The sequence below is a fragment of the Ptiloglossa arizonensis genome, chromosome 9 (genome assembly GCF_051014685.1).
Source record: "Ptiloglossa arizonensis isolate GNS036 chromosome 9, iyPtiAriz1_principal, whole genome shotgun sequence".
Taxonomy (NCBI): Eukaryota; Metazoa; Arthropoda; class Insecta; order Hymenoptera; family Colletidae; genus Ptiloglossa; species Ptiloglossa arizonensis.
The window spans coordinates 22771514-22795232 of NC_135056.1; the positions used below are offsets into that span (position 1 = coordinate 22771514).

General features: G+C 43.9%; 3 protein-coding genes across 7 annotated transcripts in view; 2 read left to right on the forward strand and 1 right to left on the reverse strand.

Annotated features, from left to right (window-relative positions):
• Window positions 1-244: 244 nt before the first annotated feature.
• Nup50 (nuclear pore complex protein Nup50) lies at window positions 245-3473 on the reverse strand. 3 transcript variants are annotated; one of them, XM_076320725.1, is made up of 5 exons: window positions 3418-3473; window positions 2600-2763; window positions 1582-2534; window positions 1340-1489; window positions 245-1270 (listed from the first exon to the last, which is right to left on the reverse strand). In XM_076320725.1, the coding sequence occupies exons 2-5, from the start codon at window positions 2753-2755 to the stop codon at window positions 940-942; spliced, it is 1590 nt and encodes a 529-aa protein (XP_076176840.1). In that variant the 5' UTR covers window positions 2756-2763; window positions 3418-3473; the 3' UTR covers window positions 245-939. The 3 variants fall into 3 exon arrangements, with proteins under 3 accessions (XP_076176840.1, XP_076176841.1, XP_076176839.1); XM_076320726.1 differs by lacking the exon at window positions 3418-3473 and adding an exon at window positions 2940-3205; XM_076320724.1 differs by lacking the exon at window positions 3418-3473 and adding an exon at window positions 2867-3204.
• LOC143151513 (uncharacterized) lies at window positions 3173-18672 on the forward strand. Of its 2 annotated transcripts, XM_076320716.1 has the most exons (9): window positions 3173-3220; window positions 4357-5421; window positions 7638-7670; window positions 8302-8367; window positions 11405-11655; window positions 11766-12033; window positions 12123-12516; window positions 12654-12839; window positions 14355-18672. In XM_076320716.1, exons 2-9 carry the CDS (start codon window positions 5344-5346, stop codon window positions 16265-16267), a joined length of 3189 nt encoding a protein of 1062 aa, XP_076176831.1. In that variant the 5' UTR covers window positions 3173-3220; window positions 4357-5343; the 3' UTR covers window positions 16268-18672. The 2 variants fall into 2 exon arrangements, with proteins under 2 accessions (XP_076176831.1, XP_076176832.1); XM_076320717.1 differs by lacking the exon at window positions 3173-3220 and having other exon boundaries at window positions 4354-5421.
• A 536-nt stretch (window positions 18673-19208) lies between these two features.
• Window positions 19209-23719, forward strand: part of LOC143151098 (LIM domain only protein 3) — a 57233-nt gene continuing 52722 nt past the window's right edge. Inside the window, exon 1 of one of the 2 annotated variants that reach the window (XM_076319904.1) lies at window positions 19209-19615. The gene's annotated coding sequence lies outside the window, so the exon portion shown is untranslated. The remainder of the gene's footprint in view (window positions 19616-23719) is intronic. The other variant, XM_076319906.1, reaches the window with a different exon arrangement.

Here is a 23719-nt window from a genome sequence, read left to right on the forward strand (position 1 = left end):
GAAATTAATGTAAATAATTCAAGTATAGACATTATTTTCAATAACAAGTTATCTTTACGATTGTATGTAAAATAGGCGACATTAAAAATATATTATATCATTGAAATATTACAATTCTTTTATAGTTTTTTAACCGATGCTATGCAGTTTTTTTTTTTATGAACATGAAAAAAGAAATTATTTCACTGTTACACAATGAAAAAGGACACATGGATATTGATCATTTAGTGTAATAAAGTATATATGCAGGAACTATAAAATTTGTTGTATTTAATAATCTATGAATTACAAATTCTCAATGTTTATATTTGAAGTAGTTTTTAAATTTATCCCTACAAATTAGACTAATGTATGCCTTAGTGTTATAACTGATAAGAATGTGGGTTGTGCAAGTACTTCGCTGGGTATCGTTTGTATAGGACTCAGATTGTTTAGTGCAATGATAATTTTAATCGAAAATGTTTTTCTTTAGACACATATTCCAAAAGTATATATCTTTGTTTCAATAAATACTAAAAATGGAAATTACGCAAAAGGGAAAAGAGCATAGTAACAAAAAAAAAAAAAATGAATTTAAACTAATATGTACAAATAACTTATCTGTTATCTGTACTCATCATTCCACATATACTTATGATAATTCTGTCAAGTAATAAGTATGTATTTTCATTATTCTAATTCAATTTATATTTTTTAATTATATATTCTTCTGTCAACATTACCTACAATAATGATGTTTTAAAGTATATTTCGTGCAATGGGAAATAAAAAATATTTGACTTCTCTAGTTGTATTTTATACGACACTTTATGCGTTAAGAGTTGAAGTAACAAATATTACAATAAACATGAAATTTATATTGAACAGCAACAAAATTGTGTGTTTTCTCCTTAAAGATTCATCAATCACCATTCAAAATTGTTTTAATGTTCCTTCTTTTTATTCATTTTCTTTGCAATGTTTACTGTTCTTATATTTATTAAGTGCAACGATTAATGCATCCGCGTCTTCGTCTGTTTTTACTCTTAACAAGACTGGTACTAGTGGTGGTAAAGATTCAGGTTTTGGTAAACAAACCACCATTATTGTATTTTTATTTAGTCGTTTTGTCGGGATACTTTCAGTTAATAAAGTATTAAGCAGTAAATTTCCCAGAGAAGTCTCTGCACGTACTATTAATTGTGTTTTGCCATTTGGTGTTGGCTTTAAGAACAATATTCCAACACCTCTGCTAGTAAAGTAACCATCCTTCTTTATAAAAACTTTAACCCTGTAAAAAAAAAAAAGTGCAATAGGAATGAATTTTATTATTAAAATTGTGTTTAGTACAGAGTATTACCTTTGTTCGTATATGGCACCTTCTTCTGTTACTGGCTTAAAGTCTGTTTTTGGCGGTTCCTCATCTTCATCATCTTTCCCTTCATTTTCTGATTTACCTTCAGATTCTTGTGGCTTTGCCACTTGAGCTCCAAACGTAAATGGTTTGGCACTACAAATTGTAATATTATCAAAATGTTCTACTTTTGTTCAGGTGATTATTGATGACAATTAAAACGACTGATAAATTTGATAAAAAAATACCTTCCAAAACTGAAACCGGTCGGTGTGTTGGCATTAGTAAAACTTTGTCCGAAACAAAAATTAACGGCTGGGCCGAAAGAACTACCAGTAGATTTTGAAACTAATTTTGTCTCTTGCTCTTCCGATTTATTATCCGAGGTGGTAGACGGTTTACTCAGGAATGGATTCTTTTCAGAGCCAACACTTCCAAATACACTTTTAGTACCAACTTTTTGTTCTATATTACCAAAAACAAATTTATTTGTGTCTGCAGTTTGCTCTGTGTTATTAAAAATAGATTTACAACTATCCATAGTGGGTTCCAATTGATCAAATATAGAGTTAGAACTTGCATTAATATTGCCAAAACTGAACTTTTCAGGTTTCCAATTTGTCATAAGGGACTTTGTGTTTGCTTTTCCAAATGGCGAGGTGTTATCAGGTGTGTTCGCTGTGTTCGCACCTTCATTATTATCACTGGTTTGCACAGATTGTCCAAGCTCCGATGCGTTCATTGTTTTCTCAGTTTCATTTCCATGCTTGGATTCAATTTCCTTAAGATACCCTTCGTAATCTTTAAATATAGGTGTTAAAATACAAAACGGATTTGCATCTACGTGAGTTTTAATCCATTGTGCCACACTTTCGTTCAATCCTTTCAACTTAGCAAAATAATCGGAAGATTTTTTAAATATATTTTGTTCTTCATGATCACAAGAACTTTTTTTATTTGTAACTGTGCTAGACGATGTTTGCATTTCAGTACTTTCTTTCTTATTTGCGCCATTTTCATTGCCTTTCGATGCTTCGTTACTCGCTGGAGACTTGGTAACGGTTGTTGTTTGCGTTGTTTTTGCAGATGCATCCGAAGCATTACTATTAGCTAAAAAGCTAAATGGTAAATTATGCGACGTAGATGTTGTTGTTTTAAAACCTGCAAATGTACCGAACGTACTTTTGGTTTTGTCCTGAAACTGTATTAAAGAAAAATATTTAAGATTTAGAATTGGCAAATATAAAATGTACGCCCATTACTTACTTCTGTCTTCTGCAAACGACGCTTAGCTCGCACAAGAACTCTACTCTGAAGCACATCACCGGATGCCATTGTAAACATTCCTGCTTCCTCAGGTTCCTGTTCCTCGTGCCAATTCTCAGGATTTAACTCTACAGGTGCAGATCTTTTGGCCATCATTTGTAATGCTATTAAACAACAGACAGAATAAAATACGGAAATATTTACAATCGGTAAATTTTAATTATCATCAAAATATAGTTATAGAAAATTATAGAGGTTAAGATTTACAATACGCATCTCCTTCAACACTTCTTTGTTCGGTACATTTTATAATTGTTTTAAATAAAATTAAAATGAGTACTTTCTTTAATAAGCCCAATACTTTAAACAGTCGATTGCAACGAATTTAATAACACTTATATTGTAATATATGTATGGTTAACGCGCATAAGAAATCATAGACTTGACGGTAAAGCACAATTTTTTATGGTAGGCGCATGCGTATTTTTCAATGATACTATATAGTCAACGAACAAACTAAATCTTAAAAGGTTAAATGACAAAATTATAATAATTTAAGTTCAGTTTCACGCAACGTGTACGTGATATAGACATATTTCTTAATCTACGCGCAGAAATAAGGTAACACAACTTTTATCGAAGTAATTTTAAACGGATTAATCGTTATGAACTAGCAGACAATTTTTTTGTTTGAACGTAACATTTTTACTAATAATTTTTTTTGAACCGATTGTTTTTTCGATATTTACAAAAATGTGTAAGTACAAATTCGCAATAAAGCGACATAGATTACGTAAAAATGTTAGTAATTTGCATACTTCTGTTATTCCGATTTGACTTTTGCCGAACAAAATTTAGAAAAAGCCATCGTGGACGTACACACATACATACCTACATACATACATACATACATACATACATACATACATACATACATACATACATACATACATACATACATACATACATACATACATACATACATACATACATACATACATACATACATACATGCATACATACACACACGCGCGCGCATATACACACACATACATACATACATATGTACTGCTTCGAAGTGATATTTTTAATTTTTGCCGTGTTCTATAGTTTCAGTTTCTAGTAAAGCAAGAAATTTCTTAAGAAAAGTTCTACATTTAACAAAAATTGTTAAAGCAATTGAACTTAAACGTGGAAAATAACCCATATTTTTTCACGACGAAAGTATACTTCCACGAATTAAAAGGTAAAGATAGGTATTCCGATATCATTCTGTATGTAGATATTTATTAAACTATATAGCCTATACATGGCCTGGTGATGAGAGATCACGTGATGTAGTACTATCGCGTGCAGATGATCGATTTAAATTTCACACTCTTGTATATATTTACAATATTTCCTCTAGAAGCAACTAATAGTTAACATATGAAATTTCTAATGTTCCGAAGGTATTCAATTGGAGATAGATCAATTTAATAGATTAAAAGATATTATATAGTAACTTATAGAAAGGACAGAAATTGAAAAAAAACATTTTTAATATTGTTTTTTCGAGGCTAGTAATATTATTTTTCATTGCAATAGAAAATAACTTTTAAACAATCTTTTGTTTCGATCGCATTATAGGTAAAACAAAAGTTCGATTCGTATAGTTTTGGCTGTAAAAAGGAGAGGCACTATTTTTGTAATTGTAACGAAAATACATCCATAAAAGATTTAATGTAATCTATGTAAACATTTCGTTATGTTAACAGGAACGCACAAGAAAAATTAATCGAAATATGAATTTAAAAAAAAACAAATCGCGAAGTATAACTATTAATCCAACTTAATGTGTCTAATAAGTGTAGCCATGTTAAGACGTGTCTTCAAATGCGCAGAAATTCCGAAACGAGACTCGGGGCTACGAGGAACGAGTACGCTTGCCTCCTATCGTGAACGCCGTTTCGTTTCGTTTCGTTTCGTTTCGTAATCGCAAATATGTGGCGCCACTATCGCCGGCATTACCAACGTTCACTATCGTAAAAGATCTGTCTCGAGAAAATCTTTTCCTCGAACGTCCTGTGTTTTTGTAAATTCGTGAGTGTTTCCCGTGTTGGCTATTCGACGTGAATGAAAACACAAGTTAAATAAAATTGTAACACAAATTGGAAGGCTATTCTGCACAGTACACGTACCGGTTGTACAAGCTTGGCGCGAAAACTCGCTTTCAAGGAGCGCGTCGGATCCCTGGGCATACAACGCAACGGGAGGGACGAAGAAAGGGCGAGGGAGAAAGAGAGAAAGATCGAGGGTAAGGGCCAGGGGTGTCAGGGGATCTCGAGCAACTTGGCACGTCCGTGTACGGAGGCAACAGTGCTGGTGGCAGCACAGACGCTCGTTGATGAGCGAACAATTCACTTTGGTACGCGGTTTCACGACGTTATTTCGTCTGATCAGTGCTGTGAAACAAGGATATTCATATGTACGTACGTAACGGAGCGACAAAGTGTGTCTGTGACATTTTTACCTGTTCGATTTTCCTAAGTTAAAACGGTCAAGTGTCGTCGCGGTGGCTCGAAGAGTTCGTGGCTGGTGCGCGCCGTGCGTGCGGTTGATCGGAGCGTATACCGCTGTTCTCGTCAATTTGGTGGGAGAGTGAGAGTGAGAGGGAGGAGGGGTTTCCCGTCCTCCTCTTCTCTCGCTAAAATCGGCCGGATTTTTGAACAGGGAGGAAAAACGAATAATCGCATAATAAAAATATGGAGATATCGAAGAATTTGCAAGCAGAAATTCTCGCCGTGCAAAATAAGCTGAAAAATGCCATACGCGATCATCAGGTGAGTTCCGCGACTGTGCATGTATGTATGTCGATAGCGATTTAAAGATTGAGAGTATACGAAGCCGAACGAACGAGTGAGCGAGTAAGTTAACGAATGATTCTTGGCGTACCAATGACTTTTTGCTTCTATTACACGCGCCTGTCGTCTATTGATTGAAAAATCTAGGTAACACGCTCGATAAATAATCGACGGAAGAAGTGGAAAAAGTTTTCGAAGAGATTTAGTGCCAATTTTTTAATAGTGAATTTTTTCTTTTCGAGAGAACGTTGAAAAACAATCGACAATTAAACGCGTTCAAAATTTGATTCGTGCGGATCCTTTATTTGTTCAGTTTCCTTGGCATTCCCACGCACAATGCGTGCATGAACGCATGTACGCACAAGGCACGCGCGCGCGTGCATAAATGCATACCACCTCCTATACTATATTTACAGAGCTCATTTCTTTAACGTAAATTCTTCGAAGATTCGTGAAACAATCATCGCGATCAAAGATGTCCGATTAGTGCGGGACACCAACGGAAACTGAGTTATTGATACGGTATGTACGTGCATTCGATCTATTTTATAAAAGTATTCCAATATTCCTTTCACTCGTGCTGGATATTTGTAAAACTGTTCCATCTTCGGTTGCACGGGTAACGTTGAGTACTATCAAAAGTAAAAGAAGCGTAACAAGTTTCGAAGGAACTTTTACTCGTTTTAAATCATGATGCAAGTTTACATAGAACAGTGGTCATTTTTTTTACGAAACGCATAAACTCGAAGGTGAACGAGTGTTCAGACCTTAACCTTTGTTGGTAGAGTGCTTCGACCGATGCGTCGCATGACTTTGAGAACCAACATTCTGTCTCTCTCTCGCTCGTTCATTCAGTTACTCACTTGTTAGGTTGATCCCTCTTCTCTCTCTCTCTCTCTCTCTCTCTCTCTTTCTCTCGCGTGCGAGCGCGCGCGCGCGCTTGCTCTCGCTCTCTTCCCCCCTTCTCTCTCTTTTTCTCGTTTGTCCAAACTCCTATAGCCCTATTCTTTCTCTTTCTCGCGCACTTTCTCCTTCCCCTGTCTACTTTTGTCTTTGGTTAGTTCGTTCTTTCTTTTAAACATTGCCATAAACTTTAATTTGACCGTTCACTTTTGTTTGACAGTCAACTTGTACCAAGTTTCATCGTACTTGTTTTCTCTCGTTCTTTTGTCTTTTATACAGTGAAATATTTAACAAGGAACGTGTCGTATTTACCATTCGAGCAGTTAAAGAACGTTTATCGTCAAAATTGTAATATTGCTTGCGTTCAAAATCTTTTATTAACGCTTCTTCGGCGGTAAGCTTTACATTATAAATGCACATGGGGTCAAGGTATTCTATCAACGGGATTCCAACGTAAGTCGGCACATATAAACCGATAATATCGCATCGTACGTACGCGTGTGCCTGTTTCGCCCATTACGAGCAAACTTTTATTAACTAGCAGGAACGCTAGAGGGATATGCGCACGGGGGAAAGTTTCTCGGCGCACGATCGGCATTGGGCCCTGCTCTACCGACCTTGTCTCCCGTAATTCTTCGATACTGAATATTTTCATTCCAGATACTTTCGGTCGGTATCGCTCGATTCGTTTTCAATCTTTCGTAATTTTTTCCAGTCTTTCGAACATTTATTTTCAACCGTATCGACAAGTCGTAGTATAATTATATAAAAACATACGAGAAAGGTTTTAGATTAATTATTAGGTAAATAGATCGATATTCGTGTTCAACTAATACGGGAATCAGATAGGACAAACTTGTTCTCTTTGTTCAATGGACAGTTTAGCTACGCATCGATTGTCGGGGAGCAGGTACGAGATAACGTCGGTTTCTGAATTTTAGAAAGTATCAAAAATTATTTTTCAAGGCCACGATATTCGCACGTTTATTTTAATACGCGTATATAAATTTTTGCGCAATTAGTATTCACGTCGATTTTTCAAGATTTTCATTTATTTAGAATAAGCGAAAGCCGTCATACTACATACTTTTTTCCAAAATTTAAGGAATATATTTTTCGGGAGGTGAGAGTGGATACTCGTATTTTCGAAAAAGTGTAATAGGCGAATCATTCGTTTCTACTTGGAAACTTTCTTAATACGATCCTAAAAGTAAAACCGGGATTTTTTCAAATAAATGTTAAAATTACTTTTAAGGAATAATTAATATTGCATTTTTTTGTTCGAATTACAGATCTGCGTGGGCAAACTGAAGGACGACCCCAACGTAAGTGATTTCTCTTTACTAATTTATAAACCGGTGAAAAAGTCGAAACGACGGTAATGTTTGTACCAAGCTCGCGGAAAAACGATTCTTGCCGTTGGTTATTTTTAGCCTCGAAATTGATTTACAGTGTTGAACGAATGTTGGAGTTTTGCATCTTCGAAGAGTTTGTCGATACATTTCGGAGAGAAAGTTTTCATGTACCGTAATCGAATAATTATCGCTTCCACTCGTTGGCGATTTGTTCAAATCGGGTCCATTTACCGTTATTACAGTTTCATCGATGAGAAACGTATCGGCAAAATTTTCGTTCTAATTGAAAACACGCCATTATCTGGTATAAGAAACTATAATTAGACGGTGGTGACTGTTACGTCAGTTACGTGGCGCGTAAATTGATTGTCTTCCGTGTGTGACTAATTCTTATGTCATCGTTGTAATACTACGATAGTTACAAACGTCCTTTACGATACCGAAGTAGGGTAAGAAATTGCACCCCACCGGTATCAACCGAAAGTTGCTTCGGTTTTTGATTTTTATAATATTACGGTAAAAGATTACCGATTCGAACACAATACTCGTAGAAACGTAAAGTATCGGTAGTTTAAAATGATTCGTATCTCTTGCTTTGCAGAATACAGACATTCTCGGGCAGATACAAAAGATTCACTTGCACATCGTGTCGTTGGGAAGATGCCAGGTAAGTTGAGAATTGATTTCCTCGAGCTTCACTCTTTCGCGATGATCCAGGCCAGGCGTGTTCGCGAACGTTTCATATTTAAGCCTGTCCGTTCCGTGCAGATAGAAACGATGTCGCGTTAAATTATCGTCTCGATATCGGGAAATTGTTGTAGGAAGTGTTCCAAAGTCGGCGTTACCCTTTCGAGGGAAAAAGGAAATTTTACTCGATCGATGCATCGATCGTGCGAGAATAGTATTTTCGAGGCGACGCACGTTCGGAGTACAAAGCTTTTTAAAAAGAGCAATTCACCTCGTGCGCCCAAAGCGATCGTAAGTTTAAAGGTTTTTCGCGAAAAAGCTGTACGTCTCGACGACGCATAGAGTATAGGAAAGTAAAGAAAAAAGAAGAGGTTGCCTCGAGTTTCAAGGTGAAAACAAATTTTACGTTCAATATCCTGTATGGAAAAACTTGCATTGTACCGTCGAAACTATTATTATCCTTACAGTTAGCGCGCGCGTCTGTACGGCGCGCGTATTCGGTACGAGTAGAGTACGCGCGATAACTTTGCTCGTCGTAATTACGACGAGGTTGAGGATGTCTCCGAGAACGATATAAACATTATGAAATCGGTCGTGTATCGACCTTGTATTAGCTCGCGGAAACTGAATACGCATTTCTCTAACGAGATAAGTTCGAGGTTGCATCCGCAAAAAATGTCCTAAACGTTATCGAGTGGCAAACTTTCCGTATCGAGCTCGCGTTAGCTCGAAAATGTTCTTTGTGGAAAAAGTATAGCGAGGTCGTAAATACTGTAGGGAACGAAAACGGTAGCGACCACCTTGAACGCGTTGGGGGTGTCAGCCCCCGGTTGGAAGGGTCCGATCGCTCAAAGTGAGCGATATCGTCGCGTCGAGTCTACGAGTTACTTCGAAGGAAAAATTTTTCCTTAATTTTTCTTTAATTTTTGCTCTACACACGTGTAATTAGCTTTACCGACTATATTCCGAGCGCGTACTTTTCTACTGCTCGGTAAAGTAATTACTTAAACAAGGTAATGCGTACGTCTCGAGTTTGAGAATATCGCGGACGTTATCGAATCGACCGTAGGTTAGCGCTAGATATTTCCAGTACTCGTTACCATATCACTCGATAAATGCGACAAGTTGGATAATGCGCTTACACGGAGTGCCGCCGAACGTTACGGATCTAAAGTTGCGTATCGACGTCGAGTTAGCTCGCAGATTCTTCGAATACATGTTTCCCCGTTAGTAAACACTGTATCGGGCAAACGATATATTATAACGTTACGTAGCGCTGATTCCGATTGGAAGAAAAGTTCGAGGCCGGCGTGTACATCGAGAATTTCCTAAACGTTATCGGATCGAGCTTCCGCTTCGAATACGCGTTCGTTCGCAGTTTATTCGTAGGATGCTCGCTGGAACGAGCAACGCGCACCGATATAATCGAGCGTCTAGGTACCTTTCCGAACTTTGTCGATCGTATATCGACGATAGGCAAGGACAGACGTTCCGTTCTTTTCTCGCGCACGATATTCTCAAGTTCGTACTCGCGTCGCATCCGCGACGCAACGTCTCCCCTCGTTTTACGCGCGAAAGCTTCCTACTGAATTATTTTCGTAAAAAAACTTACGGTCGAACAACGTTTACCGAACGCGTTTCTTTCGATATTCAGGAATCGACGAAGAGTCTCGAGCGGATACGCGCGCTTTGCCGTGTCGCATCTCCGCGTGTAATCCTGTCGGCGCGGACGCGTCCCTTCACCCCCTTTGTTCCATCGTGTTTCTCTTAAGTTTATTCCACGACCGTGTCCGCCGCTTTCCTTCGTTTTTCTCGCCGGCAATAAACGACCGATCCAGGTAGATTGCTGTCGGGGCAAAGGAGATACGAGGAGATACGTAAACGGATAGAAACGGATAAAGAGGAGGGAGGACGGAGTAGCGAGGGTCGGGCGTCGGGCGGGTCGGGTCGGGTCGTCGCAGGGTGGGGGGATCGGTTGAGACGGCGAGAGACGACGAGAGACGGCGAGAGACGCTCGGGAAGAGGTGGATAGGGGTAGGGGAGAGCCGGTATACACACGTATACAGGGACCCGGAGCTGGCGGAGGGTGCGAGACGGAGAGACCGGGACAGAGAGCGAGCGAGAGAACGGGACTTTGGCGAAGAGTAAGCGGAGTAGCGGAGTAGCGGAGTAGCGGAGTAGCGGCCGGGCAGCGGCGGGGAGCTCAATCAATAAAATGTCCCGCAGAAACGTTTTCAGCTCTTTACGAAATCTCCGCGTTTTTTCCCTTTCTTCTTCGCCCCGCGCTGGTATCCACCTTGGCACATTGTCTTCCCTCGGCTTTCCATCGTTTTCCGCGCTCGCTCTACCGGGGCTCGTTTTCCCCGTTCTTTTTCGCGTTGAACGTTACTTCCGAAAACTTGTGGAAGTCGTTCGATACTTACCCAAGGTGTTCCATGTACTTGTACGCTGGTACGCTGGTACGCTGGTACGCGCGTACACGCGAAACACGTACACGGAGTATCATCTTTAACGAGCTTACCAACGAAGTTGCGAAATATTAGGTGGATCGTTTTCTTTATCTTTTTCCCCTTTGCGCTCTGCGAGCGAGCACTTGCTCTTTTGTCTCGGGAGAACGATACTCGGAAGAGCAATGTCGCTTTTCGACGAGAACTTTCGGCGAAATGGAGGAACGGTTCGCGGAACGAGAAATCCCGTAGTAAGTTCGAACCCGGTCGCCCCCGTCGATGTTGTTTCTTTTTCGGGAAAACCTTTCTTATTCCGTGAAAATTCGTGAAAATTCTCTTGGCCAGCGATCGAAAGGTTTGCTTCTTTTTTCATAATTTCTGTTTAGAACGGAACTCTCTTAACGTTCGATGGAGTTTTCGCGATTCATAGAACGGTTCGCCAAGAATATATTCGCTCGCGGCTTAACGGCACGAATTCGTATTTAAACGATCCGCGACACAGTCTGCCAAGAAAGTTTTCTACGACGATCACCGCGACCGATGCTCATAGTTTCCAATCTTAATACGCAGAAGCAAGTTGTCCAGCGGCTGCGCAAAGAGGTCGAGACGTTCAAAGCGGAGAATGCGAACGGGGCGAAAGTTTCCATCGCGTCCCTTCTCGGTTTGAACAACAATAATCATATTACGAACAACAACGAGACGAAACTGAAAACCATCGGGAATCATTTCACCAAGAAGAGTTCGAAAGAGGACTATGAGGAAATCGTCAGAAACGGCATCGACGTACCATCGCCCACGCAGCAGAATAGTATGCCGACAAAGTGAGTAGCTTGGACCGAGTGTTCGTATTTCCATCGCGTCTCTTCGAATTAATAATACGGTGTACGAACGAACCTGAGATATTCGTTTCTGAATGTTGTTTCGTGTTCAGAGAACGGCCAAGTTCGGTGGAAACGATCTCCGGCGAGGACGACGTTATCGAGGTCTCTATGGACGAGAATTCCAACGGGAAGTCGGAGAAAGAAGAATCATCGGGGAAGGAGAGCAAGCTCGAGTCGATCGAAAAAATTAATTTTCTGAGCGCTCTTGGTCTTATCACTACGGTAACGTGCGTCGAATTGCAAAACAGAAGGGCCGAGAGAAAGCGCCGTAGTACCGCCAATCCCCAATTTGTTTACTCGAGTCTAGACGTGCCAACGGTAAACCTTTTAAAAGTTTCTCTTTTGTATTTACGGTCGAGCGCTAGTTTTACGTCCGATATTAACCGTACGTTGAAACATTTCTACAGAAACGGAAAAGGCACTCGTACCTGCAATCCGGCAATGTCCCGCAAACGCGACAAACGACCGCGCGTATGAACGGACCGTCGCCTCCTCCTGTTAAAGTTCTGCCACCGAAATCTACGTCGCCACCGTCGTCGAGAACCGTGATGAAGTCTTTGATACCGGTACAGAAATCCACCACGAGACCGAATATTCTTAGAAACGTCACCGAAAGTAAAGTTTTCACCAACAAGGTCAAAGTCGAAAATGGACCCGGTCAAATTCAATTGCCCGTGCACACCGTGAAATCTGTTCAATCGATCGGCAACAAGGCCGTGCACATACCAGGCTTGCCTTCCAGTCTGACCATCGAAAGGATCAGCAACGATTCGGCAGTCTGTATAAGCTGTAGGAACCCAGGTACGTTGGAAACGTTTCTACCTGGGAACGGTTAGACGATTCGTAAGTTTCGATCGATCGATCGATCGATCGAGTTGCGCCAGTTACACCTTTCTCGGAGACGAACGCGTTTATTAAACAATTCTGTGTTGCCACAGGTACGCTTACGGTGTGCGAGAATTGTGCATCCAATTATCACGTATCCTGTCACTCCGTATCACCGGCGCCGCCGAGAATATGTCCTAAGTGTGCGTTGATAGAGGAGGAAGAGATCGATGACGGCGATGAAGGGGAGGAGGAGGAAGACGAAGGACGTCCGACGTTCAAGAAGGACGAAGAATTCGGTAAATCGTCCTTGGTCTTTGAAAGGATTTCTACCTGTAGTAACGTTGATCGTGTGATTGACAAAAAAGTTCTTGTTTCCTGCAGACACTAGCTTGTTATGAATGTTCGTGGCACGCTTATCTCATTTCGCGGCGGCACCGTCCGGGATTCGTTCAATGTATTCTTATATGCTTAATAAAAGAGACTCTTTCTCTGTCGGAGTTTCCGGTAATATTCGACGATCGGAAGTTAGCGTACAATTTCGATGGTAAAGAAAGGAAAAGAAGAGAATTGAGAGAGAAAAAAAAAAACGAAAGAAAGAAAGAGAGTACTTGTAGATAATGTGCAGGCACGTTGTTCCAACGAAGAGCAGGAAATTGTGTAACATGGGTCCACAATTTCTAGATTTAACGTGCAACGAGGTATCGCAGCGTTGCCGCAGACTTTATTGAGCGTAAGCACACAGAGAGAATAAACGAGAGAGCAGCCTGCCGGAAGAAGTGTCCGCGAGTGAGACCGGCTCCTCGAATACGGCAGAAGAATTTGCAATTAAGAAGAACTTTTTGGTCGATCGTCAGTAATAGGGCACAAAAAAGCAACGTGTATTGAACGCGAAATGTCTTGCAGAGGAGAAAGAGAGAGAAAGATATGAGCTGCGCGAGCGAAACTCGGATCTGAGATTGCAGGTTTACGAGTTGGAAAAACGCTCACAACTACTCGGCCAGTCACTTCAGGTTCGTCCTGTGGCCTGCGTAGAAAGAAATTCATAAATATTTATTTTCATTTGGAATGCTGTTCATTTAATGAAATTGTACGCAAATATTTTCCATCTCTTTTGTTTTTTCATCGGTGAGAACCTGCAAGATCTCTACGTTTCTCCTTGTCTTTTTCCTTTCGGATATTATTTTTCAAAGACACATCGATTTCTTTCCTTTCTTTTCTCTCCTTTTTCTTGGTTCACGAAGAATCGATTTGTCTCTGACGTTTTATAACATTTTTATTAACGTTATTGCTGTAGACCCAATCGACGTAAAAATTTTCTTCTCTCGAATTGAACCGTGCGCGTTACGCTTCGCTCCCGTACACGGTCGCGTCCACAGCAATAATTTAATAATTTTATTCGGAATGCACGATGCTTCCTTCGCGAACAGTTCCGACTTTGATGTTCTTTGAAAAAAATAGCGATATCGGTGTTTCATCCTTTCTTCTTCCTAAATTCAAATTGTGTATTGCTTATGCATTTCGTATCAGTTATGAACATAGCTAATCGTCGAACGGAGTACGCGAGTATAGTTTATCCGTGCGCGGGAAACGTACTCGAAGAACGGCGTGTGCGTAGATATTGGAGAAACTGGAATACATTCGAGATCGATTTCGTTACGCTCGTTACATTGTGTATTAAAAGCATGCTCGTATTTGTTCCGATACCGTCGGTTAGAAGATCAACGTGATTTTTTAAGTTTCGACTTATTTTTCGGATTTCCACGCTACTCGTGCAATTCGCGTAACTAATTGCTTCGTTTTTGTTCTCGCAGCTACAACATCGCACGCGCCAGGAATTATTAGGAAAGCAAGAGAAGACTCAGAGATCTATAAAGCGTCTTGTGGACTTCATAAAAGTGATGCAGCTAAGAAAAAGCGGGGATTCTCTACCGCCATCGGCATCAGCCAGCTTCCCTCTTCGACCTTCCTCATCCCAATCTCCTCGAACAGTGTCTCTTCATCAACCGTCAACCAGTCGGATGTCGGGGCTTCCTCAACAATCAACGCCGAACAACGAGAAAGCGGTGTGCCCTACTCCTCCATCGTCCTCAATCAGTTGCCCCGGTCGAGCATCGCCTATGTCGACAGGGCAGAACCTCAAGTGTCTTACGCCTATCAGCTACCAGTCAGTAGCGTTCAATCAGAGAAACATCAATCATATCTTATCGTCAAAAAAATCACAGAACCACCCAGAAGGGCAAGCCAGTCTTCCGAAGACCAAAGTCATACCGCAATGTTCAATTACAAGCTGCCAACCACATCGGGAGGGTACAGCTCCCGCCTTCAGACCGAAATCTCTGTCGCCCATTCCTCTGTGTTCGTCGACAAGCAGTTGTCCGACGCTGTCGGTCGTAACCGTAAGAAGCAAACAAACCGCGCAGTACCCGCGCTCAATCGCATCATCGACACAGAGAATCTCTCCATCACGGCCGAGTATCAGTTGGAACGATCGCCTTTCAACGGCCGGAAGTCCAGAGCAAGGCAGTCGAGAAACAAATTCGGTATCAATCAGCTGCGATCTGCCAGAGCCACGGAAATCCTACTGCCCTCCTACGATAATACAGAATCCGATAAACAATTACAAATCGCAAAGTCAACCGAGCCAGAGGAGGCAACCGTGTTCAGCGGTCGTCCAAAGTACAGGCCAAGAACCGGTGGCCTTTTCCACTCATTGTTCGCAGGCCATAACAAGTCCTATATCGTCACCGATAATTCTCGAGACACGCGAGACTTCGGAGCAGCTGACAAAGACTCCACCACCGTTGGTCGGCAACAATTGTATCATCAAGACTACCAGTTGGAGTCAAGCGAGCGAAACGAGTCTCCGGTCCAATTGCAGCGCGGTGCCCTCACAAAATTCTTCGAGCACGTGAAATTGGAAGAAGCGCATCTACCAGCGCCACCTAGAGCAAAGCTAGTATACAAGAGCGGCACTGCTTCCGAGAGGAACGAACTCGATATCGGTGAAACCGCGGACGAGGATACAAATAGCAGCGAATACGCTACCAGAACACCGTTGTCGTCCGGTAACTTTGAAGACGATTTCACCGATCGAGAGGTGAAGCAGACCACCAGTTGGCTGTCGAACAGAATCGCGGCGAAGAAGGGGCAAAAGAAAGATAACGGAACCAAGAGCGGCGATACGTTCGATTCAACTCCTAGTTCGTTGACACGAACCCCCGACATTATTACCTACGAACGTAAACGTGCCAATACCTATATAAGAGTCGAGTGCGAACCCGATCACGACGAGGAGGACAATGCGTTGCCCGGCCCGTGTCAAACCGACGCGACATACTCGAGGCGCATCGCATCTCTCGCGGAAATTGTATCGAACAATCGGAGGGATCGGCAAACCTCGGGATCCCTGTGTAACGCACAAAACAATTTCTTAGAGCTTCGCAACGAGGTCTCAGTTCCTGATGATAAGGCTGATACCGAGAGACAAGACTTATCCAGTGGCAGACGTTCAACCAGTAGCAGCAGCGTTAGCAGCACCAGCGACAGCGACACTCCGGAACAAGCGATGAACGACACTATCAAGTATTCTCGGCGACGATTGTCCGGAAACGGATACAAGGAACGTTTGGGCATTAACGCTGTGTCTCCTGAGAGCATGCAGGTGCTCGAACAATTCGAGTCGGCTATGCTGGAAACTGATTGTAGCAATGCTGCCACTAGCTAGAGTTAGTTATCTTAGAATGCGGTATTAACGCGTTGATTATGCTCATTGCTAGATCTTTTTTTTTTTCTTTTTTTTTTTCTTTCTTTTCGTTCTTTTTCTCCCTTTTATCGAATAACGGTTGGTTACTTTTCATCGAACGCTAAGGTTTCTCGAGCGAAGAAGCGCGTTACGTCGAAGACGAGACGATAACTCCTCGTTAAGAGTCCGGATTTTGATCTCTCCGTACCCTCGACGGGTTGCGCGGCAACCGATCGCGTTGCGCCAACCGTCCCCGAACGAGACCGATAACATGGAAAATGATCATTTTTACGTTCGCCGGAGTATCGTCGTCGATGGATCGGGTTATTTGGACTACTCTCAAAGTACGCGATTGAACACTTGTTCCGAAACGATGTAAAAAGTAATTCGAAAGAGGTGCCCGGTCGATCCATCGGTAATGCCGTCGCGAAGGTATTATATAAACAAAATATAAAAACGTTACGTCGCTTAAATTTCTTCGGTCCGCCGAGCGCCGCCTCTGCCTCGAATCGAGATTGAAACGGTTCGATTCCTGAAACGAAATCCCCCCACCGTACGGATACAGCTTACCCGTTAAAAGTTTCCAAACGGACTCGAGTTTACGATCTTTGTCGAGGAGTTATCCGCGTACACGTTTCAGGGTATTTCACATTTGTACACGTTCATTGCTGCATTTGTGTCCGTTACTTATCTAGAATATCTAAAGGAAAAAAGAATCGGGTTACTCGTAATGGCAACAGATCTTCGCAGCCGGTTTCAGCTTTCTGGAACTGCTTTGGGAAGCATTGCAATCGTTTGTACGTCAACAATGTCGACCGTCGCATCGATAACGATCGATGGTCGAGTATCGTTTGCGTTTCACCCTACAGGGACACGTACAATTCCTTCGCGATTGTAACATTATTATCATCGTCTGTGTTGTCCGTTAGTTCATTTATCGATTACCGTTCATCGGGCTTTTCCTTTTCGTTTCGCGATAATTAACGACGAACCGTGAGGACCAAGTTCGAGTTTCTTCCGATCGAACAATAGGTACGTAATTCGTTGAGAAATCGATAGAGATACGGATACACTCGTGTAGTTTACGCATTCATGTTTTCAATGTTAGCCGATAAAATTGATAACGAATTATTACGCATGGTATCTCTGTGAAATCATTTATGCGGATGTTTTACCGAGTTTGAAATCTTTAAACACCGTTCATTTGCAATACCGACGCGTAGAAAACACGCACATATCCGACAGATTTTGATCTGTGAAAGAGTAGAAAGACTTGAGAGGGAAGTCTACGTACGTAAGCCGAGTCACATTACCATACTGCCTTAATAGTAATTTAAAAATGGTACTTTTTACAATAATTTCTACGGATATGCACGAAAAGTGTGTACGATTACATAGACTGATTTGGACGTCGCCATATTGAAATTAAGCGGGACGATGCGAGAAAAGGAAGAACGTTAATCAAAATGCGTTACCGTAATCGAAAACGTTGACATTGCGTGTACATTGATACGTAGATAAAACGTGATCGAAGTAACGTACCACTTTAATTTTACGATTCGGATAGGATTTCTTACGAATGGAGCGTAAGAGTGTCGTCTTTTGTCTTTTCTTTTTTTCTTTCCTTTCCTTTGTACGAGTATAAATATATATGCGTGTATATCTGTGCGTATATACGTGTGTATATATATATATATTTTATGTATGCGCGTGTGCGTGCGAGTGTGTGTAAAGGAAAAAATGTTTTACATCGAGGTAAATGCTTTGGGGAAAACGAAGGGAACGTCGTAATTATTTTTAGCGTATCGTTAACGTGTCCCCTATTCGCGAGCATTTCCTCCGATGAATCGATGTAGCCGAATTCGCTACGTTTCGATCCGCGGCATAGGCGGGTGTCTTTCATCGATTACATTGTGCCGAACATTACGATTTCTATAGATAGCGAGGATCGATCGCGATGTTATCGCCGAGATCGTACGTCCGATTGAAAATTTGGCGGAATTAAGCAGTTGAGTTCGTTTATCTATTTATTGCGTTTTCGTTTTTTCTCGCGCGGTAATTACCGCCAGCTTGTCCAATACATTTAACTAGTGTATAAAATAAGAAAAGCTGAAAAAAAGAGGAAATTGTTATGCAATGTAGGTAACGAGATTAAGATCGAAATTCGTATTTTTATGAATAAAGTGAGACCGAAATGCAATAAATTTCAGATTGTGAGCAGTTTACCGATCGACGCGGTCAACGCGCGAGGAATCGTTGATATGGAAAAAAAAAAAGAAAGAAAAGTTCCAGTAGTTGTACCGATTCGAGAAACGAAACGACGCGATCGAGTTTGGACAACGTATACGCGTACCGCGCTCCTCCGCGTTGAAACAGCCCCGGTGAGAACGATTTTTGTCGAGATACGGTATTTTCACCAGCGCGAAATAAGTTTTATTTCCCATATTGACGAACAACGGTGACGCGAGAGGGGAATCCTCGACTCGAACAAACACTCGGCTAATGATATGTAAATATGGCGGAACTAATCAAGCGGCTGTGCCAACAGGCTGCAAGAAGAGATCGGTAGTGGCGCGCGAGCGTTCGATAGCCGATGCATTTGCGCTAGCCTGCACACACGTATCGCGGCGCAGTAACCCGCGTACATATTTAATGGTCGCACGTTAATTGCGCTCTGTTTGCCCATTCCCCGTTCTACGCTCCATCCGCCGTATACCCACCACCGTTCTCGTCACCCTTTCTCTACCCGCCCTTCTCCTTTGTTAGTTTCTGCCAGAGTTTAATTTTAACCAATTTATCTCGGACGCTCGATCGTTCATCGTCGCAATCCCACGCGAAACGTGAAACACGAGAGATCGAGGATTTTGCGTTTCCAATTTCGAGGCTCCGTTCGAGCAGCGAGCGATTTCAACGTCGCAACGATTCGTCAACGAACAATCGCGAGAGTTTTCCTACTCGTGTCGCTCGGCGTATATTTAGACTACGAACGGTTTACCTAAACGATAACGAGCGGAAACGACTGTACACGATTCGGAGATAAAGTCGCGTCCGTGAAAGTTACCGCTCGAACGTTGATTCTCCGGTTCATCGTTTCGTCGCCAGATGGACGAGCATCGTCGGTGCGATGTTTCTAGATGAAATTCAAATCGAGGTGGAGTTGACGCCTCTTGTGCGGGTCAAGCGGTATTCACTTCTCACGATCGATCGAAATAACTCGGTAACAGAATGTGTGCGGTGAAATATTACCATTTCCAGTATCACCGATTAGAAAACCACTACGAGCAGCTGTCGCATCACCGCGGGGAACGCTCTCGAACGAGAACGACCAAGGTATTTCGAGTAATTTCAATACGTTGTATATTTACGTTTCGAAAGAGGTTAGAAATCGGTCGTTGAACCGCACGAGATACTATTTTTCCTCGTTGTCGAATCTTCGAAGGTAACGAAAAATAAAAGCGGTGTACACTCCGCTTTGCACCGCGAATCGTTTTCTGGACAATGTTCCGTAATAGAAATATCGGACGATTGGATGGAAATACAGCTTACCCGAGGATATTATCGGCTCGGTTTACGCGTGTCCGAGCGCGTATCGTTCGCGTTACGAGTCGTTTCTCGAGATTGTTATTTGTTCGTCCGTTCGGCGTGCGTAATTCGTTCGGTGCAAGGTCGTTCGAGCGTGTCCCAATAGTTTCGAGTATTTACCACGACCACCGATGGTCGATTCCCAGTGGCGCTCGAGCAACGCGACGGACGCACACGCTCGGTAGGAAAAACTGTAAACGTTGCTTCGGGTAGGAGGGTTCGCGAACGGGCAGCGGAGACGTTACGCTCGGTCGATCGCGCGCAATCATCGACGACATCCCGGAGCGTCGTTGACGCGGCGACGATACTAACGATCGATAATCGTTGGCGAGATTCGCCCTCGCGATCGATCGTTGATCGCGAAACAACGAAACGGGTCTTGTTTGCGCGGCGATTCGTCCGAGCGGAACTCGTACTCGAGCCACTCCGGCGCGCGTTACTTTTCCCGATTCGGGACAAAGAAATTACACTCGTACGCCGAAAGGTTTCGTTCGGTGTCGGAAACAACGGTTCGCCACCGGAATTTTCTCGCTCGACGATTCTCTCGATTTTACGTTCTTCGGGAAGTTTCGAGAGGACGATTCCGGGACGGTGCTCGTATCGTACGACGATTCGTAGAATCGGACGATTCACGGGGCAGGGAAAAAGCGAAAGAAAAGAGAAAAGAGAAAAGAAAAGGGATTCGATATCGAGTTCTTGGACACAGCCGCCTCGGTTAGGGGAATTTTCGCGCGGCGACAGAGTCGCTCGCGTTTATCGCGTTCCATTACCGAGGCTGGTCGATTCGGTCGCCATCAGCAGCATCGCCAGCCCCAATTAAAAGCCTTTCATCGTCGCTTCAAAATTGATATCGGGAAACAAAAACGCCAATTCCAGGCGTCTACTTGGCGTGTAACGTGCACGCGCGTAGTCGTCGATACCCGTATACGCGATGACCCCCATTCCTCGCGGCCGTTTTTGCGTTCGCGTAACACACACGCCCCTCTCGCCAGTGTTGGCGTTAATCGAGCGAGGACCGCTGCCGGTCGTTGACACGCTCGATCGCGATTAAACCGCACGATTTTGCGAACGGACGTGTTTCGGTTTCCCGCCGAACGAAAATCGCTACCTCGGTAAAGATTTTTCCTCGAGCTTCGTCGTCGTTGCGGTACACCCAAAGTTGTTTCGTTCGTAAAGAAACTCGAACGTTCTTCTTTCCCCGTATCGCGACGGCTACGTGCAGGCCGTACGCGCGTCGAGGATTCGTCGCCGTAATTGCAGCGGTAGCGGTAGCGGCAGCGGCAGCGGCACGATCGAATTTTCGACGTTAACGTTTGTCGTTAATCATTACGAGGCCCCCCGATCTCTTGGTTTTCAGCGATCCGCGCGACAGAGCTCGTGGCGCGCTGGCGCAGGTAATGTATTCGGAATTCTAGTCGTGTCGCGACGTTATTATTCCGTCGCGATGTGTAAAACTAGTTGACGCTTCGTAAACCTCGATTTCACGCCTCGTCGACCTCTAATTAATGCAGTAGGAAATTGTTATTCCGTTACGTGCACTCCACGTTCTATGCATTATTTCGGACAGCCGATCGTACACGTCCGTTGCTGTCCACCGCCCTTCACCGCCCATTTGCCTTTCGTTCGATATCAATCGTTCTTTTCGTCGCGAACGCGAACGCGAACGCGAACGCGAACGCGAACGCGAACGCGAACCTTCTTCCCCGATCGGGAACGAACCTCGGTGAAATCTTTACGGTACGGTACGGTGAAATCTATCCGTCGGAGTACGCGTGTACGTTTTTGGTCGATGTACGAGCGGCCGAAATCGTTCGGTGGTGATTTTTCGGTAGGTACGGTGGCCAGACTCGTCGGGCGAACGCGTCAGCGCAACGCGAACGAGAGAACCGACGAGGAGACTCGAGTTACGCGGCAATAACGAGCGATAGGCGGTTGCCTCGATAACAGCCGGCGGGTTCCTTCCAATTTGAAGTTCGTGGTACCAAGTTGGCGAAAATTTGCTCGTTTCGCTCATTAGGTGTCGCGCGCGGGCGCTGCTCGACCCGAACGCGAACGACGGGCCGCAGCTAGACCGTAACACCCGCGCAGCTAGACACCCACCGTACCTACGCTCCTGATACTCCTGCCTCGTATACGTAGACGTAATGCATGCTAAACGCGTCGGGTAATTAACGCGTGCATTACACGTACGCTTCTACCCCCACCCCCGCCCGTCCACCTAGTTTCGTAGACTAATTACACCGATCGATCGATCGACCGAACCGACGTTTTCAACCGAAATTTCGAATCGTTGTCGCGGACGAAAAAATTCACCTCGATCTCGAACGCGTTTCGATTTCAGGTTCGTATCGTCGGTGAACGGTTCGCGAAAGATGGGACGTTCGAAAATCGGTGGTCGCGGTAACGGCTAGCCGCGACCGGTACTCCGGGATTTTCTCAAAGGTACGAGGACTCTCTTCGTCGGGTGTTTTCGAGCGATTTCGTCGATCCCTTTCCTCGCGGAATCAACGAACGGAGTATCGAATCCGTCGGATTTACCGTTAATACGAGAGTTCGATAAACGAATCGGGGCGTCGCGGTCGTTTTCCTCCGCGAGCCCGCATCGCTCGGCGAGAATTCGAGCCGAAAGACACGGGCGGACACAGAGAGACGGACGTACGAACCGTACGAACCGTACGAACCGTACGAACCGTACGAACCGTACGAACCGTACGAACCGTACGAATGGTACGCTCGGGGTTCAAAGAAATTCGGATCGAGATACAGGGCCGCGTGTGCGCGAACCGTGCTCCGGCAAATTACACATACGGGTCCCATTGCGCGAGGCCGCGACGGACTCTCGAATCGAAAGATTCGGATCTCGTGGCCGTACGTAGCTTTATTTCGAAAAGAAACGTTCATCGCGGTGCCGAAAGGTAAAGAGGGACGCACGGAAGCGCATCTTTTACGACCGTTCAACGACGATAAATCGCCTCGAAGGCTGCCGAACGAAGGAAGGAACAGCGTTCCTAGGATATCGACGCGTCGACGTTACGCTTCGAGGTCGAACGCGCAAACAACAACGAAACGATGAGACGCGAGGAGTATCTTCGACGAGTACATTCGAGCGAGAAAAACAACGATTCGGCGCATCGTAATATTCGCGAACGGAACGGAATCGCGATGAAAAAAGGAACCGCGAGAAGATCCGAAAACCGAGTATCGAACGAGGGACCTTGACGCGACGGTACGGGGCGATTGTGGTCCTCGCGACTCGACGCGACTCGACGCGACTCGACGCGTCCGTAGGACCGACGGACGGTTAGTTAAGGAACACGGGAAAGCACTTCTGAATCACTCTCGACGACGCGCGCTACTTCGGATATCACGATATCGTACACTTTTCCCCACCGGATATCGTACCGTGCATATATCAATTTTCCACTCGCGTCATCGGTCCGCTCGAACGTACGGGGAAAGTAGAATTTGCGGCTCGAGATGCGACTGGCGTCGCGCAACGTCGTATAATTCGTCGTTGGGAATGTTACCCTCGAAGAGGAAATATCGGAGTCGCGCGCGGTTTTTACTCGTTCGTTTTACCATCTCGAGCATCGTCGTACGGTACGAAAGGCGGAGCGTTTCGACGAAAGGGTGGACAACGAGCGACGCGAGCCACGGAGAGGACGAGGAAACGGGGATCGTTCGATCCGGTTGGCCCGAAACGCGGACGCGGCGTAGAATTCCGTATCTCGCGATGCTCGAGCGAGAAAGATTCGAAACGTTCGTTGTTCCCTCGTATCGCGTTCGAACGGAAGAAGGCGAACTTTGCTCGAAAGAATCGAAAAGGACGTATTCCGTTGCGCGTCTTTTTTC

Coding starts and splice junctions, on each gene's coding strand:
- Nup50 (XM_076320725.1), bottom strand. CDS start 2,755: ATGATGGCCAAAAGATCTGCACCTGTAGAGTTAAATCCTGAGAATTGG. Junction 2,535..2,599: donor GTCGTTTGCAGAAGACAGAA/GTAAGTAATGGG, acceptor TCTTTAATACAG/TTTCAGGACAAAACCAAAAG. Junction 1,490..1,581: donor ACCGGTTTCAGTTTTGGAAG/GTATTTTTTTAT, acceptor TACAATTTGTAG/TGCCAAACCATTTACGTTTG.
- LOC143151513 (XM_076320716.1), top strand. CDS start 5,344: ATGGAGATATCGAAGAATTTGCAAGCAGAAATTCTCGCCGTGCAAAAT. Junction 7,671..8,301: donor AACTGAAGGACGACCCCAAC/GTAAGTGATTTC, acceptor CTTGCTTTGCAG/AATACAGACATTCTCGGGCA. Junction 11,656..11,765: donor CAGAATAGTATGCCGACAAA/GTGAGTAGCTTG, acceptor TTTCGTGTTCAG/AGAACGGCCAAGTTCGGTGG.